This window comes from Dendrobates tinctorius, unplaced genomic scaffold (genome assembly GCF_039654945.1).
Source record: "Dendrobates tinctorius isolate UK_male_01 unplaced genomic scaffold, ASM3965494v1 ptg000011l, whole genome shotgun sequence".
NCBI lineage: Eukaryota > Metazoa > Chordata > Amphibia > Anura > Dendrobatidae > Dendrobates > Dendrobates tinctorius.
In genome coordinates this window covers 123,271,007-123,289,043 of record NW_027361679.1, presented here as the reverse complement: position 1 = coordinate 123,289,043, position 18,037 = coordinate 123,271,007, and the positions used below count along the sequence as shown (strand labels likewise).

The 18,037-nt window shown below is 48.4% G+C and overlaps 1 protein-coding gene across 1 annotated transcript; it reads left to right on the top strand.

The window, feature by feature from the left end:
* Positions 1-13,686: 13,686 nt before the first annotated feature.
* On the top strand, positions 13,687-16,959 carry LOC141100545 (uncharacterized). The gene is made up of 5 exons (XM_073589108.1): positions 13,687-13,707; positions 15,280-15,363; positions 15,446-15,659; positions 15,744-15,903; positions 16,023-16,959. Exons 1-5 carry the CDS (start codon positions 13,687-13,689, stop codon positions 16,318-16,320), a joined length of 777 nt encoding a protein of 258 aa, XP_073445209.1. The 3' UTR covers positions 16,321-16,959.
* The last annotated feature ends 1,078 nt before the right edge of the window (positions 16,960-18,037 follow it).

The following is an 18,037-nucleotide window of genomic DNA, read 5'->3' as shown; positions in this document are numbered from 1 at the left end:
CCCTGTCTCCAGCTGGAGGAGAAGCCATGAGACTGTAAAATCTAATATAATCTCCATAGCTGCCTCACTTTATATTTGAAGATCTAGGACTCCATCTGCTGGTCGTTTGGCAATATTGCCCACATTGAAAAATCCTTTTTTTTTTTCTTTTTTCACCTCCTTTCCGGACCGGCAATATTCTCTGTCGCTCAGACCTACTGGCTCACCCGCCCCTACATTTCTGCATTATTAAAGGGGTATTACAACAGAGCTACACTAGAGACATACTATGTCCTACAAAGTTTACCCCATATCCTGCTAAGATCCAACATGGAGGGCATAGACATTCCTGGTGGACTATAATAATGGAACACTAGGTCTGTCGCCACGGGCACAAAGATGCACACACTTTTATAGGTAGTTGTCATGCGTTGACTTTCATAACACAGGAGGTCTGTGAGCAATGCGCCCCAAAAAACCTGCCTCATCTGAAATCAATACCCGATCAATCACACAACTATTGTCTCAACGTACAAAACCAGCAAGCCACACTATGTCGGCGTCAAAATCATCCTCACTGAGCTCCAAGGGCTCCCCTCAAAGGTCTCAGCTAACTGACTCGGCCACCTCAACAAACATGATCCCAATGACAATGGAGGATCTTCTGGCCACCATTCAGAAAACGTTCAGAGCTGAGTTATCTTCTGCTGTGGATAATTTCACACAACAAATTCAAGACATTGCCCAAAGAACCAACGATTTGGAGAGAAGAATGGATGACACCGCTGACGCCACTGAGCATAATAGTGAGCTACTACAAGAACAAGATGCTAGACTCGAATTTCTGGAGCTTAAGTGTGAAGATTTGGAGAATCGCTCACGCCGAGGTGACATTAGAATTAAAGGACCCTCAGAAAGTAGCTCCAACCTAATAGAAATTGCCTCGAACCTCTTTCGCAACCTTTTACCGCAGGCAGACCTGACTTCTTTAAAAATAACCAGAATTCACAGGGCCCTGGGAGGTCCCAAATCTGATGCCTCCCCAAGAGATGTTGTCCTCAAAATGCACCATGAGGAATCCAGAGACCTGATTCTATCTGCTGCTCGTAGACTGAATAAACTACCAGGCATTCCAGACACTGTTTCCTTGTTCCTTGACATCTGTCCGGCGACTCTAGTGAGGAGAAAGGCCATGAAAGACATAACAATGGCCTTAATTAAACAAATATCAAATACAGGTGGGGATTCCCACATGCTCTAATCTTCTCACATAATAATTCTACCTATTCTCCAAGAAATTGTGAAGAAGGTAGAAAAACACTGGAAAAAGCAGGCATCCCGATCCCAGACTCAGGGGCTCTACCACAGAGACTGAAGCCTCGCAGAGAATGGATAGAAGTTCGCCATACCAGACCCAATAAATCACAGCACAACAAAGTCTACTTCTTGAGACCTCTACCGGCGAATGTGCTGGAACACATTCAAAGAGCAATCGAAATGCTGGGACATTGTTCTGATAAGTATTACTATTTGATGTGATTTATGTCAATTTACATATAATATTGTTTTCTCTTTTCTCGTTGTTGAGCGTTGTGCCCCTGGAGTAAGTATGCCACTCCATTTTGGGCTGTTGCTGCTTCTGGCCCTACTAATAATGGGCCGGCACACTCTAGCCCGCATACCGGTCATTGGTTGTGACCATTTCTTTTGTTATTATATTTTTGTTACCTCCCCTCCCTCCCTTCCACTAAAAGAGTGCTGATGTCTTATAAACATGTTCCTAGATTGATAACCGACGTGAAGCTATCCACCCTGGATGTTATTATGCTAGAGATTTATTTAGACCTATTTAATTAAACCAAATGCTAAAGACACTTTCACACAATGTTAGGGGGTCCAATTCTCTGATAAAAAGAAAACGCGCCTTTATTGACTACCTGAAGCATTCCCCTGATGTACTATTCCTACAGGAAACTCATTTTTCCAATAACTCATCCCCCGAATTTTTCCATAAGCTTTACTCGAGATTTTTTCTTGCCTCTCATGATAAAAAAACGAGAGGAGTCGCCATACTGCTCCATAATTCTTTCCCATTTTTGCAGGAAGGTGCGACTGTGGACACTGAGGGTAGATACATAATCCTTTGGGGCACAGTACAGGAGAAGCGACTGTCTTGTTAATTGCTATGCACCTCCGACATTACAAATGAAAACAATTCAATCTATTGCAAAATCCCTAAGGTCCATCTCCTATGATACTATCAAATGGGGAGCTGATTTTAACTTGATCTTAAACCCAACCCTTGATAGCTCCAATAATAAGAGGTCCGACATTTCAAGGAAGGATAAAGTTATACTTGAAAATATCCTCCAAGCCCATCATTTGGTTGATACATGGAGAGAATTCCATAGACAGTCAAGAGGTTACACATATTTTTCTAGGGTTTTTAATTTATACTCCAGGATAGACTGGGTTCTCACCAACTCAGAAAATATACCATCACTGATGTATTCCAGGCATGTCCCCTCTTCATGGTCTGACCATGATAGTGTACTCTCTGTATTTAAACTGGGCGTAGCGAATACACGTCTGTACACATGGAGATTGAATGAATCCTTATTGTCCGATCCTCAGACTCGACTACTGGTTGAACAGGAGCTTAACGCCTTTTTCCTCTCTAATATTACCCCTGACACCTCTATGGGTAGTGTGTGGATGGCCCATAAAAAATATATCACTGGCGTACTCATTAGAATAGCATCCCAAAAAAAGAAAAATCGTCTTCAGGAGCAACTGATTCTCGAGAACGAACTCTATAAATTAGAAACCGCCAACCAGTTACACCCCTCATTATACTTAACTAAGCAAATTTATGAGCTAAAGCTAATGCTAAATACTCTATTAACGACCCGCACAGAAAGAGCAATTAGGTGGACGCAAGCGACATTTTATCGATTCTCTAATAAAATGGACCGAATGCTTGCTTGAAAATTAAAACAGAAAGAGCGAATAAACTCTATTTTTTCTATAAAAGACGAACAGTCCCAAACTACCTTTAATCCTAATAAAATCTATAAAACGTTTCAAAATTACTACCAAAAATTATACACTGATAGTGCAAATTTCTCATTGCCCAAACTGGAGGACTTTTTATCTAATGGGCCACTGCCTTCCCTAACCTCGAATTACGCTGCCACATTACACTCTCCTATCTCTGAAGAGGAAATCACATCCACAATAAGCCACCTAAAAGTTGGGAAAGCTCCGGGGCCCGATGGATTGACCGCATTATACTATAAAAAATTCTCAAACATCTTGCTTAAACATATTCAAATCTACTGCAATAACATGCTAACAGGCCAAACAATGCCGCCGGAATTTTACACAGCACATGTCACTGTTATCCCAAAACAAGGGAGAGACCCGTTACTCACGAAAAACTATAGGCCAATATCCCTCTTGAATGTGGACCTCTAGATCTTTTCCTCCATAATAGCCAACAGGATTAATAAATGCCTACCTAGCCTTATTCACAGGGATCAGGTTGGATTCATTCCAACAAGGCAGGCACCAGATAATATACGTAAAAACCTAAATCTTATTCATAGCGCCAATATGTGTAAAACCCCCTTAACTATACTTGCTTTAGATATAGAAAAAGCTTTTGATACCGTCACATGGTTATAAATGTTTAATATAATGCACAAATTGGGGATATCGCAACAATTAATCAACTCACTCAAACTCCTCTACAATACCCTCAACTTCTCCAGAACCAATAGTTATTTACAGGGGAACTAGGCAGGGTTGCCCCTTGTCTCCAGCTCTATTCGCTATGGTAATGGAACCATTGGCGCAAAAGATCCGCCTACACCCCGATATCACAGGCCAAACTATAGGTAAACATGAATACAAGGTCAGTCTGTTTGACGACGATCTTCTTTTGACTCTGATGAACCCACATGTGTCCCTGCCTAATCTTATAAATACACTTAAACACTTTGAGGAAATTTCTGGTTTGAAGGTTAACGTTGATAAATCAGAAATCATGTTCCTTAATACCTCCCCTACTGAACAAACCTCAATATTAAAGAACTTTCATTTCCACCATTCGAAGCGCTATATCACCTACCTAGAAATCAACCTTACACTATCCAAATCCACGTTATTTAAGCATAACTACACCCCTCTTCTCCAAAAACTAATGCAATCTTTATCAAAATGGTCCTCCCCGTCTCTTTCTTTTTTAGGAAGAGTCCATTCGATTAAAACGGTCACTTTACCTCATTTCCTATATTTGTTTCGATCTCTGCCCATTCCAGTGCCTCTGATGACTTTCAAAATGATAAACTCACACATAACACGTTTTATCTGGAATAATAAAAGCCCCATATCTCTCAGCAAATTTTGTTCAGACATAAAAGACAGGGCGGAGTCTCTCTGCCAAACTTTACTCTTTATTACAGGGCGGCCCAGATTGCCCAGCTGGCAGGAGTCAACGCGGAACAACACGCCCCCTTCTGGCCACAAATAGAAAACTCACAAATAGCACCTTATTCCTTGGAGAGCCTAATCTGGGCCACAGGACCCTTACCGAAAGATCTAGCCTTTCATTCGCCGTATACTTCTCACTCCCTGCGTCTCTGGAGAGCGAACAGATTCCAATTCGCACTGCAATCTCACCCCTCCCCACTTTTAAACTTGTTTAATAACCCTATGTTTCCACCAGGAATTACGTCTCGGAACCACTTGTGGTGGCACCAGAATAAATTAACTAGGCTGCAGAATTTATCGACTCACTTTAAACTAATGTCAAAACAAGAGTTTGTCGCGAAATATCAAGTCCCGAGGTCTGAGGTTTTCAGGCTGGAACAAATTTTCCACTTTCTGCAAAACCTAACAGTAGGCTCACCAAACATAAAACCTACAATGTACGAGTTAAAATGTTTATATGACCCCTGGGTAATGGCCTTATATCCCGCTCTATTCTACATTTAATCAACCTAGAGACGGCTTTAAATTGAAATCTATGGAGCAATGGGAAGCAGACCTACAGATCTCCCTCACACCTCAAAGGTGGTACAGGTGTTACGAGAATATAATGAAGGGTAGCAATCAAGTTTCACTCACTGAAACATCTCTTAAACTGTTCCATAGGATTCACTACGTACCTAGCTTCCTGCACAATATCTACCATTCAGTCCCTGGCGGTTGCTTTAGAGCAGGGGTCCCCAACCGCCGGTCCGCGGCCCAGCACCGGGCCACTGCAGTGCCCTTGCCGGTCCGCGGACACAAGGTGAGCCAGGGGCGGTCAATGGCATAGCGGGGGCTGGGGCGGCGCGCAGCAGCTCTTAGCGGCGGGCAGGGAGCGATCAAGCAGCTCCGCTGCCTGCAAGAGGGAATAGCAGGAGCGGAGCTGCAAGGACCCGTCCAGCTTCCTGCCCGCCGCCCGCGCTTCCTGTCTCTGACTGACACAGAGAGGAGCGCGGCCGCTGCTGTGTCAGAGCGAGGAAGCGCGGGCGATGCTGCGACAGGTGAGAGGAGAGAGGTGGTGTCTGTGTGTATATGTATGTCTGTCTGTGTGTGTGTGTATAATGTGTGTACATGTATGTCTGTGTGTGTGTTGGTCTGTGTTTGTGTAGCCTGGCCCTGGAGGAGATGGGGACATGAGGAGAAGGCCATGAGGGGAGTGATGGGGTGAAGGCAGTGATGGGGAGAAGGGAGTGATGGGGTGAAGGCAATGATGGGGAGAGGGGAGTGATGGGGTGAAGGCAATGATGGAGAGACGGCAGTGATGGGGTGAAGGCAATGATGGGGAGAAGGGAGTGATGGGGTGAAAGCAATGATGGGGAGAAGGGAGTGATGGGGTGAAGGCAATGATGGGGAGAGGGGAGTGATGGGGTGAAGGCAATGATGGGGAGAAGGCAATGATGGGGAGACGGCAGTGATGGGGTGAAGGCAATGATGGGGAGACAGCAGTGATGGGGTGAAGGCAATGATGGGGAGACAGCAGTGATGGGGTGAAGGCAATGATGGGGAGACAGCAGTGATGGGGTGAAGGCAAAGATGGAGAGATGGCAGTGATGGGGTGAAGGCAATGATGGAGAGATGGCAGTGATGGGGTGAAGGCAATGATGGGGAGAGGGGAATGATGGGGTGAAGGCAATGATGGGGAGACAGCAGTGATGGGGAGAAGGCAATGATGGGGAGAAGGGAGTGATGGGGTGAAGGCAATGATGGGGAGACAGCAGTGATGGGGTGAAGGCAATGATGGGGAGACAGCAGTGATGGGGTGAAGGCAATGATGGGGAGACAGCAGTGATGGGGTGAAGGCAATGATGGAGAGATGGCAGTGATGGGGTGAAGGCAATGATGGAGAGATGGCAGTGATGGGGTGAAGGCAATGATGGGGAGAGGGGAATGATGGGGTGAAGGCAATGATGGGGAGACAGCAGTGATGGGGAGAAGGCAATGATGGGGAGAAAGGAGTGATGGGGTGAAGGCAATGATGGGGAGACAGCAGTGATGGGGTGAAGGCAATGATGGGGAGACAGCAGTGATGGGGTGAATGCAATGATGGGGAGATGGCAGTGATGGGGTGAAGGCAATGATGGAGAGACAGCAGTGATGGGGTGAAGGCAATGATGGGGAGACAGCAGTGATGGGGTGACGGCAATGATGGGGAGACAGCAGTGATGGGGTGAAGGCAATGATGGAGAGATGGCAGTGATGGGGTGAAGGCAATGATGGGGAGAGGGGAATGATGGGGTGAAGGCAATGATGGGGAGACAGCAGTGATGGGGAGAAGGCAATGATGGGGAGAAGGGAGTGATGGGGTGAAGGCAATGATGGGGAGAAGGGGGTGATGGAGCACTTATTCAAAACCTATGGTGAGTTGAGTCACATTATAAATGTTATTTAATTATAAGTATGCACTGCTACACTACAACCGTGTCCATAGCCCCGCCCCCTTATGACCAAAGCCCCGCCCCTGCCACACCTCCATCCCCGCCCTGCCGGGCCATGGAAGAATGGTCTTGCTTGAAACCGGTCCCCGGTGCAAAAAAGGTTGGGGACCACTGCTTTAGAGGGTTCACGGATAGTGGGGATACCCTCCACATATGGTGGACATGCCCGATAGTAAAGTCTCTCTGGAAAGATGTGGTAAAACTAATTGACAATATATAGGGTAAGAAATTGCTTCTGACGCCATCAGTGCTACTGCTGGGAGACAGACCAATCAATGCCAATACTGGGACCTGCTGTCTTATTGACTTTATTGCTATGGCAATGAGAAACCACATAGGCCTGTTTCACACTTCAGTTTTTTCAATGTCAGTCAAAATCCGCCAATATTTGAAAATGGCGGATCCGCCGTTTTTTTCCCATTGAATTACACTAGTGGCGGATTTTGGCGGATGGTCGTCCGTTACGTCCGCTATTTGGCGGATCCGCCAGATTTCTGGCGGATTCTGTCTGAGGTGGACGGACTTTGTAACGTTTTTTGGTCTGCGTCAAAATGGCGGATCACTGCGGATCCGCCATGCGATAGAATGGCCGCCTGTGGGCGGCGGATCCGCCATTTAGCAGAATCCACTTTTTCGCACTGAGCATGCTCAGAAAAAAAATACTTTTCCAGACAGTCCAAAAACTATATAAGGTGGGCTAATTGGGCCCAGACATGCAGTACCAACACCAAGACATAAGAGAACAGACACAGCCTGCCAGCCTGCCACCACTGAGCCAGGACCGAGAGGCCTGCCAGTGCCAGCACCAACAGCCTGCCAGCAAAGACGCCTGCAAGTGTGAGTATAACCTATTTGTGTGTGGCATTTCTGTGTGTTTCTGTGGCTTGTGTGTGTGCACTACGTGTGTTTGTGTGTGTGTGTGTGTGTGTACTACCTGTGTGTGTGTGTGTGTGTGTACTACCTGTGTGTGTGTGTGTGTGTGTGTGTGTGTGTACTACCTGTGTGTGTGTGTATGGCCTGCTTGTATGTAGCCTGCCTGTGTGTGTATTTTTATTATGCTTTTTTTCATACTTTACTTTTTTTTCTGTTGCTGCATGTTTACTGCATTTTATTTTCATACTACTGTAATTTTATTTGAATATTTCCAAGTTTGCTGTGATTGTGTGTTATGTGTGTATTGTATGTGGTGTGACTGGTCATTGTAGCATGTGTTCAGCAATTTTTTTTTTTCATGTACTGTGGTATTTAAAATAAAGAGCATAGTAGCTCCTACTTGCGAAAGCAAAAAAAAATGATAAATAAAAACTGTCTCCAAAAACTGTCCGTAGTATCATTGTGAAACCAGGTCACGTTAAGTGTGGGTATACGTGCAATACCTAAACAATTTCACTTTAGTTTGATTATACGTGCAATACCTAAACAAGGTCATGTTAAGTGTGGGTATATGTGCAATACCTAAACAATTTCACTTTAAATGTGGAATATGCTCACTGATTGATTCTCAGTTAACTCTGCAGCAGGGAATTAAACACATGCAATACCAAAACCAGTTCACTTTAAAGTGTGGATATACCTGCAATTCCAAGGGGTTTTTTTAGGCTTTTTTTTAAAGGGGAACACGAGGTGTAGGGTTGGGAAGGTTGCGCATTGCACATATCAACATTCAATTTTTTGTGGTGGTTTTTCAATCAAAATATATCTGAAAATACATTTTTTTTATTATCTTTTGCATAGTAGCATTACAAGTGTGTTTATACTTGCAAATCCGTTCAGGAAGGACCCGCAAACCATACCGCAGCAGAGAGAGAAAAAACTTTAATTTTCCAAGTAAGTATAAAGGCCTGAAAGCTTTTGTTATCCTTTGTATAGTAGCTTAACAAGTGTATTTATACTTGCAGATCCATTGAGGAAGGACCCGCAAACCAGGCCGCAGCAGACCCGCCAGCCAGGCCGCAGCAGACCCGCAAACCAGGCCGCAGCAGAGAGAGAAAAGACTTCAATTTTCCAAGTAAGTATAAAGGCCTGAAAGCTTTTGTTATCCTTTGTATAGTAACTTAGCAAGTGTATTTATACTTGCAGATCCGTTGAGGAAGGACCCGCAAACCAGGCCGCAGCAGACCCATAAACCAGGCCACAGCAGAGAGAGAAAAGACTTCAATTTTCCAAGTAAGTATAAAGGCCTGAAAGCTTTTGTTATCCTTTGTATAGTAGCTTAGCAAGTGTATTTATACTTGCAGATCCGTTGAGGAAGGACCCGCAAACCAGGCCGCAGCAGACCCGCAAACCAGGCCGCAGCAGAGAGAGAAAAGACTTCAATTTTCCAAGTAAGTATAAAGGCCTGAAAGCTTTTGTTATCCTTTGTATAGCAGCTTAACAAGTGTCTTTATACTTGCAGATCCGTTGAGGAAGGACCCGCAAACCAGGCCGCAGCAGACCCGCCAGCCAGGCCGCAGCAGACCCGCAAACCAGGCCGCAGCAATAATGTCTTCTTCTGGGAGCTCCCCCTCACATCATCAGCGAACTGAGGTAATATAAATAATGTTTTTTTTACTTTATTTTACACCTTTTTTTAACCCTATGTGCATGTATTATGTTTTCACAGGAAGCTGAATCTGTGGAGCTTCCAGGAGACATGCTATGACGTTTTTTCGGGAAAGGACGTCCGAGAGTGGACCCTCTGGGTCGCGGATCTGGAGCCCCTGGGATCGAGCGCTCCAGGTGAAGACCGACCCCTATACAGGGATCGTTTGGGGCAAGACCACCGAGGACAGAACCGCGACAGCCGGTACCAGGAGGGGCGGCTCAAGGATAAGAGGCGCCCGTAGGCAGGAGTACAGGACTGAGAGGTAGAGGACCAAACAGGACTACTGGATGGGTAGACAGACAGGGAGCAGGTACTAGAGGGGAGAGGACCGGGAGGAAGCACACAAGGGGGTACCAGAAGGGAGAACAGAGCGGGCATGCAGGGAACGAACACTGGAACAAGGATGAAGAGCGGGGACTGGAAGCCAAGGGAAAGACAGACAGGAAACAGGCGGCACTATAGGAACCTGAAGGGGGCCAAAGCGCAACGTGGAGAGCGCACAGAAACACTCAGGCGTCCTCTCAATAGAGAGCGCGCCAGAAATACCCTAGGGTCCGGAAGCGGGCGGTACGTGCCGCCCCCGGCGCCACCCCCCGTAGGCGGAAGAGGGAACGCTGGTGCGCGCGCCCTAAGGAAGGAGCGCGGTGCCGTCACAGGAGGGGAGGTAGAGCATGGGATCGCGCCGCGGCGAGGACGCCGGTAGGAGGAGGAGGCGGCGGTCGCCGCTGGAGGAGGGGCGGGAGCGGGTGCAGCCGTGACCGCCGACCTGACAGTACCCCCCTCTTTACATCCCCCCTTTCTGAGATTGGCCAGAAACTTTTTTAGGATTAGAGGAGCGTTGATATTCTTTTGAGGCTCCCAAGACCTTTCCTCAGGACCAAATCCCTTCCACTCAATGAGAAAGAAAGTCTTCCCCCTGACTCTCTTCATGGCTAAAATATCTTTTACTTCGAAGATGTCATCCGACCCAATAGGTAAAGGAGGGGCAACGAAGACCGGTTGGAACCGATTCAGAACTACATGTTTCAAGAGCGAGACGTGAAAGGCGTTAGGGACCCGGAGAGAAGCCGGCAACCTCAGTTTGTAAGACACTTCATTGATGCGTTTTAGTACCTCGAAGGGACCGATGTAACGAGGACACAGCTTATAGGAAGGAACTTTCAGGCGGATGTGCTTGGTTGAGAGCCAGACCTTATCACCAGGGTGGTACGGGGGAAGGTCCCTCCGTCTCTTGTCTGCATGTCTTTTGATTCGGGCACTGGTCTTCACCAGAGCCTCTCTGGTCTCCTTCCAAATATTCAAAAATTCTGTGGCGAGGGCATCAGCTGCAGGAACTCCTGAAGAGGCGACAAAGGGTAGTGGAACACCAGGATTGCGACCAGAAACCACAAAGAACGGAGTTTTGGTGGTAGACTCACTGGGGTGGTTATTATGGGCGAATTCAGCCCAGGGTAGAAGAGAGACCCAATTATCCTGATGGGCGTTGGAGAAGTGGCGCAGGTAAGTCGTTAGGTCCTGGTTAATCCGTTCTACCTGCCCATTGGTCTGCGGGTGATAGGCGGAGGAGAAGTCGAGGGACGTACCCATGAGCTGACATAGAGCCCTCCAGAAGCGAGAAGTAAATTGGACCCCTCGATCAGACACAATCCGTAGGGGAAGACCATGCAACCTGAAGATCTGATGGATGAAGATCTCGGCCAACTTTGGAGCGGAGGGCAGCCCGGCCAGGGGGATAAAATGAGCCATCTTAGAGAAGCGGTCCGCCACGACTAAGATGGTGGTGCAACCAGCTGAGCAGGGCAAGTCGGTTATAAAGTCCATGGCAATTTGTTGCCAAGGAGCCTCCGGCACCGGCAACGGATGGAGAAGACCGGAGGGCAAAGTTCTTGGAACCTTGTTCTGCGCACAGGTTGAGCAAGAGGCAACAAAATCGGCCACGTCTTGGCGAAGGGTAGCCCACCAGTAATAACGTGAGAGAAGCGATAGAGTCTTCTTGGACCCCACGTGCCCCGCAACCTTGGAGGAGTGCCCCCAGCGCAACACCTCCAGACGTTTATTCTGAGGCACGAAGGTCTTGCCTGGTGGAGGAGTAGAAAAGTTCACCGGGGCCACGGTGATCACTTTGGCAGGCTCGATAATATACGAGGGGCTCTCGTCCTCTTCTGGCGACTGTAGAGATCTGGAAAGTGCATCTGCTTTGGTGTTCTTATTACCGGGCCGGAAGTGAAGCTGGAAGTCGAATCGAGAAAAATACAAGGCCCATCTGGCTTGTCTGGAATTGAGCCTTTGGGCGGACTGCAGATAGGCCAAATTTTTGTGGTCCGTGAAGATGGTAAAGGGGTGCACAGCCCCCTCGAGCAGGTACCGCCACTCTTCCAGAGCCATCTTGATGGCCAGCAACTCCCGATCACCGATGGAGTAGTTGCACTCTGCTGGCGAAAAGGACTTGGAAAAGAACCCGCAGGGGACCAGACGTCCAGGGGGAACTCGCTGGGAGAGGACCGCCCCAGCTCCGGTGGAGGAGGCGTCTACTTCAAGAACAAAAGGCCTACTGGCCACCGGCCGATGTAGGACCGGTGCTGCTGCAAAGGAGCGTTTCAGCGCCAGAAAGGCATCTTCCGCCTCGGAGGGCCAGTGATCAGGCTTAGTTCCTTTGCGGGTCAAGGCCGAGATAGGTTTGGTCAACGAGGAAAAATGCGGCACGAACTGTCGGTAATAATTTGCGAATCCGAGGAAACGCTGGATGGCTTTGATTCCGACAGGACGGGGCCACTTGAGTACCGCCGAGAGTTTCTCGGGATCCATCTTCAGACCGGAAACTGTGATGACATGCCCCAAGAAGGGTAACGAGGTCTGCTCGAAGAGACACTTCTCAATCTTGGCGTAGAGGTGATTCTCCCGGAGACGGTGCAGGACCATGCGTACGCTTCTCCGATGGGAGGGAAGGTCAGGCGAGAAGATGAGGATATCGTCTAAATACACTATTACGCAAGTGTACAGAAGGTCCCGAAACACCTCATTAACGAACTCCTGGAAGACAGCTGGAGCATTGCAGAGACCAAACGGCATGACTAAATACTCATAATGACCATCACGGGTATTGAAGGCCGTCTTCCATTCGTCGCCTGCGCGAATCCGGATCAAATTGTAGGCTCCCCGCAGGTCCAGCTTCGTGAAGATTCGAGCCCCTCTCAGCCGGTCAAAGAGTTCTGGGATGAGTGGAAGTGGGTATCGATTCTTAACTGTGATATTGTTCAGGCCCCGGTAGTCGATACATGGTCTAAGACATCCGTCTTTCTTCCGAACAAAGAAGAAGCCTGCACCAGCTGGGGACGAGGACTTTCGGATGAACCCCTTCGCCAAGTTCTCCCGGATGTATTCAGTCATGGCCGAGGTCTCTGCTGGAGATAGGGGATACGTCCTCCCCCTGGGCGGAGTGGCTCCAGGAAGCAAGTTGATAGGGCAGTCATAGGCCCGATGCGGAGGCAGAGACTCCGCATCTTTTTTACTGAAAACGTCGGCGTACGCGTAGTACGGTACGGGGAGACCCGTGAGATTGGTCGGCGTAGGCAGGAGACGAGGATGGAGGACGGATTGCAAACAACGAGTGTGGCAGGATTGACCCCAGCGGAGGATCTCCCCTGAGCGCCAGTCGACAACTGGCTCGTGCAGCCGAAGCCAGGGTAATCCGAGGAGGACAGCGTGAGACAATTTAGGCAGCACATAGAAGGCTATCTTTTCAAAATGAAGCGCTCCAATTTGTAAGTCCACTTCGGTCGTGATCCTGGTAACGAGCCCGGGAAGGGGTGTTCCATCGACGGAGGTGATAGCCCGTGGGTCTTTTAGGATAACCACCGGAATCTGAAGTTGGTCCACCTCTTGCTGCCGGATGAAATTGCCAGCCGCACCCGAGTCCACATACGCCTCCACAGATCTGCGCTCCCGTCCTGAAATAATTAAGGCTGAAAGGGTAAGAGGCAGAGAGGAATTATGATCACCTAGGGAGACCTCTCTTACCTGACCTAGGTGGAGGCGTTTCCCGGCCTCTCAGGACAAGTGCGGATGAAATGATTAGCCCCACCACAGTACAGGCAGAGCCCATTAGTCATCCTCTCTCTGCGACGCTGCTCAGTCAACCTGACCCGATCAACCTGCATGGGCTCGGGGACGCTGCTAGTAGAAGGAGCAGCAGAGCGTAGAATGGGCGCTTGATATAGCCTGAAGGGTCTGCGTTCTCTAACCGATTCCCACGAGCGCTCCAAAAAACGGAGGTCTATGCGCGTAGCCAGGTCTATAAGGTCCTCCAGAGAGGTGGGGGTATCCCGACCGGCTAGCTCGTCTTTAATCTTGCTAGAAAGGCCTCTCCAGAAGGCACCCACAAGTGCCTCATTATTCCATCCGAGTTCAGACGACAAGGTCCGAAAACGGATGGCGTACTGCCCCACCGTAAGCGACCCTTGGCGGAGATTAAAGAGAGCTTCTGTGGTAGAAGCCAAGCGGCCGGGTTCGTCAAACACCCTACGAAATGTTTCCAGGAAGTTCTGGATATTCACTACGACGGGATCATCCCTCTCCCAAAGAGGGTTCACCCAGGACAGGGCTTCTCCCTCGAGGTGGGATACTATGAACGCCACCTTGGCGCGATCCGTGGGATATTGTTGGGGCAACAGCTCGAAGTGCAGTCTGCACTGGTTTAAAAAGCCCCGACAAAGTTTAGGATCTCCACCATATCTGGGAGGCTTACCCAGGCGGGGGGGCGGAGAGGAGACGGCGTCCCTGGGAGGGTTAGAGACGACTGCAGCGGACTGCAAGGCAAGCAGTCGGTCATCGATGGACGCCATATATGCCAAAACGTGGGACTGGGCATCGCGCTGCTGCGCGAGCTCCTGCTGCAGGCTGGCTAGGAGGGGAGCATGCCCGGGGTCAGAGGTCTGCATAGCGGACAAACGGGTGTCCATGGACTTCATAAAAGCCATGATTCGGGCCTGATTTTCACGCAGGAACAACAGTTCCTTCTGCGTGGCAGCCGTGGCACCAGCGGGGTCCATGGCCAGGAGTACAGGACTGAGAGGTAGAGGACCAAACAGGACTACTGGATGGGTAGACAGACAGGGAGCAGGTACTAGAGGGGAGAGGACCGGGAGGAAGCACACAAGGGGGTACCAGAAGGGAGAACAGAGCGGGCATGCAGGGAACGAACACTGGAACAAGGATGAAGAGCGGGGACTGGAAGCCAAGGGAAAGACAGACAGGAAACAGGCGGCACTATAGGAACCTGAAGGGGGCCAAAGCGCAACGTGGCGAGCGCACAGAAACACTCAGGCGTCCTCTCAATAGAGAGCGCGCCAGAAATACCCTAGGGTCCGGAAGCGGGCGGTACGTGCCGCCCCCGGCGCCACCCCCCGTAGGCGGAAGAGGGAACGCTGGTGCGCGCGCGCGCCCTAAGGAAGGAGCGCGGTGCCGTCACAGGAGGGGAGGTAGAGCATGGGATCGCGCCGCGGCGAGGACGCCGGTAGGAGGAGGAGGCAGCGGTCGCCGCTGGAGGAGGGGCGGGAGCGGGTGCAGCCGTGACCGCCGACCTGACACATGCAGGGTGGAGAAATGCAAGGAGGGGGCGCGCAGAGTGTAAGTTTAGCAGATGCAAACACTGACATACATAATGCTATACCCAACACAAACATTCATCACAGCACACACAATAACTACGCATCCATCCAAGCACATAACTTTTTTTTTTTTTAATTACAGTCTTCACAATCCGGTGACCGCACTAGAGCGCCTCCCAGGACATCCCAGCGTCGTCGAGGTGATGCTTCCGGTGGTCGGCGAACAGTAAGTAACACTTTATTTGGGTGATTGATTAATGAACCTCATGTGTCTGAATTTAATATTCCCCTTTTTTTTTTTTCCACAGGTTTCACAGCGTGCTCCCGACATACCAGTCGAAGAGGGGATGATGATAGATGTTGACACCCTCATTGAGGCTGTGCAACCGCGGGAGCCGCTGTGGGACATGGTGAACCGCTACCATGCCGACCAACCAACCACCCGACGGCTTTGGGATGAAGTGTGTTCGGAGGTTATAGAGAACTGGGAGGTGCTCAATGCGAGGGCCAGGGATTTTGTGCGTAAGTATTCCAATTTCAGTAACTTATATTACAGCATGTGAAGTGTTGAATACTAACCACTTTGGGTTATTTTTTGCTTCACAGGTGACAGAGTTATCATACGGTGGCGGTCACTCAGGGATCGCTTCAAGAGGGACTTCAACAAGGAGATGCAGGCCCCGAGTGGATCGAGAGGACGCAGGAGCAGCCAGTATAAACACTACAGAGCCCTGCTATTCCTCCGGTCAATGATGGTGAGCAGAAGGTAAGTATTCCACACACCATTTCTGTAGTACAAATGTTTACATGTTTAACCTAATATTTTTTTCAGCAAATCCAAATGAAATATCAATATATTAATATATTTTTTTTTCTCTTTTATAGCACCATCTGCAGCACTCGGGAGCCTGTTTCTGAGTTGCCTCCCTCTGGAGGGATCCCTTCGGAGACCGCCACCGTGGAGCACATCGAGGTATCCAACCCCTCTGTACCTTCCCTCTTGTCTCGTCCCTCTGTCCCCTCCACCAGCACTGGAGCAGCAGGGCAGTCTTCATCACATGAAGCTGCAGGTGACGATTTACAGTACCCTTTACCCCACCCCTCTGACATTGCCGCAACATCTGTACCAACTTTTGGTTCTGGACGGCAGCGTCAGATGTCAGGAAAGGATGACTTTGTCTGACTGTTTGAATCTGAATTCAACCGTCCAGAATGCATTCCGACTTTTAGGACAGCAGATAACTTCTGAGTTGAACATGATAAATCAAAATATCATGGAACTCCGAAGTTATATGGAGCGGATGAATTCAAACCAGGCGCCGAGACATATTTTTTTTCAGTCAGTTGTCCGGCAAATGGAAGATTTAAATCCTCACCTACAGATGCATGTGATGCAAGCATGTCACAATGCTCTAGTGACTGCAGTCTCCCAGGCCTCCCAATCTACCCATGCACCTATTCCATCACCTTCTCATTCCACCGTCCATCCTCCCTCTGTCCATCATTCCACCGTCCATCCTCCCTCCGTCCATCCTCCCTCCGTCCATCCTCCCACCATGCCGTCTCCTTTCTCTAATTCCCCATTCCATTCTTCCCAGTACCTTCCTTCCCCATTGCATTATACCCCAATGACCTCACCGTACCCACTCCCCAGCCACACCTTCAATGTTCCCACAAACCTCCTCTCTCCATCAACTCCCGTCCCAACCTCATGTTTTAAACCCCCCTTCCACTTGTGATCCTCACCAATCTTGTTCTCAGTCCTCCCCCCTCGATGTGGTCAACCCTGTTAACCCCTCCGATGATATCTCCACCCAACAATACCGGCATCTGTAAATTTGTTAAAAATTTTCATAAAAATAAAAATTTTTGTTTCAAAACAATTTTATTGTGTCGTTTAATTTTTTTCTTTAGTGTTAAGGAAAAAAAAAACAACACCAGTGGTGTAGAGGTTAAATACACAACACTTGGGTAAAGGTAAAAAAAAGTTCAAGGTACACCGGTGGTGTACAGGTATATAAACAACACTTGGGTAAATGTACAAAAAGGTTTAAGGTACACCGGTGGTGTACAGGTATATACACAACACTTCGGTAAAGGTGCAAAAAGGTTCAAGGTACACCGGTGATGTACAGGTATATAAACAACACTTGGGTAAAGGTAAAAAAAGATTCAAGGTACATGGTGTACATGGAAAAAACACCCCACTTTTATTACACAAAATTGGTGTAAAGGTACCAACTCTGAAACAAAAAAGGAAAAATTACAAAAGTTTTTCTTATACTAAAAAGGAACCTTGGTATAAAATAAAATTAAAAAAAATTATACCTTGTCATCTTGCCAGTTAACTCTTCCTTCCGGTGACACAAAATAATCAGCAAATGTGTCCCTCATTCTTGTCACTGACACAGTACTCCGAACACTTGTCTGGTGATTATCCCACAAGGTGGTTTCACAAACATTTTCTTCCATGGAAACAGGTTCCTTTGAAATCACAAAATTGTGCAGGATCACACATGACTTCACCACCTCATCCTCAGTCTCAGTTTTCATTTTTATGGCAGTTAACAGCACGCTCCATTTTGATGTTAAAATCCCAAAAGCACACTCCACCACTCTTCGCGCTCTTGTCAATCGATAGTTAAAGATTTTTTTGTGTGTGTCAATCCATGACTTCCATATGGCTTCAGAAGATGTTTAGACAGTTGAAATGCGTCGTCACCAACACATACAAATGGCATTGGTGGGCCTGTTGTTCCAGGGAGTGGTCTTGGAGGTGGGAATTCAAAATTGTCTCCATACAAACGACGGCCCATTGCGGACATCTTGAATACCTGCGAATCATTGGATCGACCATACGCACCAATGTCGACCGCAATAAATTTGCATTTTGAGTCTGC

What these genes read in the sequence shown, in the direction of transcription:
- LOC141100545 (XM_073589108.1), top strand. Translation starts at nt 13,687, where the DNA reads ATGGGCTCGGGGACGCTGCTA. An exon ending in TGGGCTCGGGGACGCTGCTA is followed by an intron (nt 13,708 to 15,279) that starts GTAGAAGGAGCA and finishes TTTTAATTACAG; the next exon opens with TCTTCACAATCCGGTGACCG. An exon ending in TCAATGATGGTGAGCAGAAG is followed by an intron (nt 15,904 to 16,022) that starts GTAAGTATTCCA and finishes TCTCTTTTATAG; the next exon opens with CACCATCTGCAGCACTCGGG.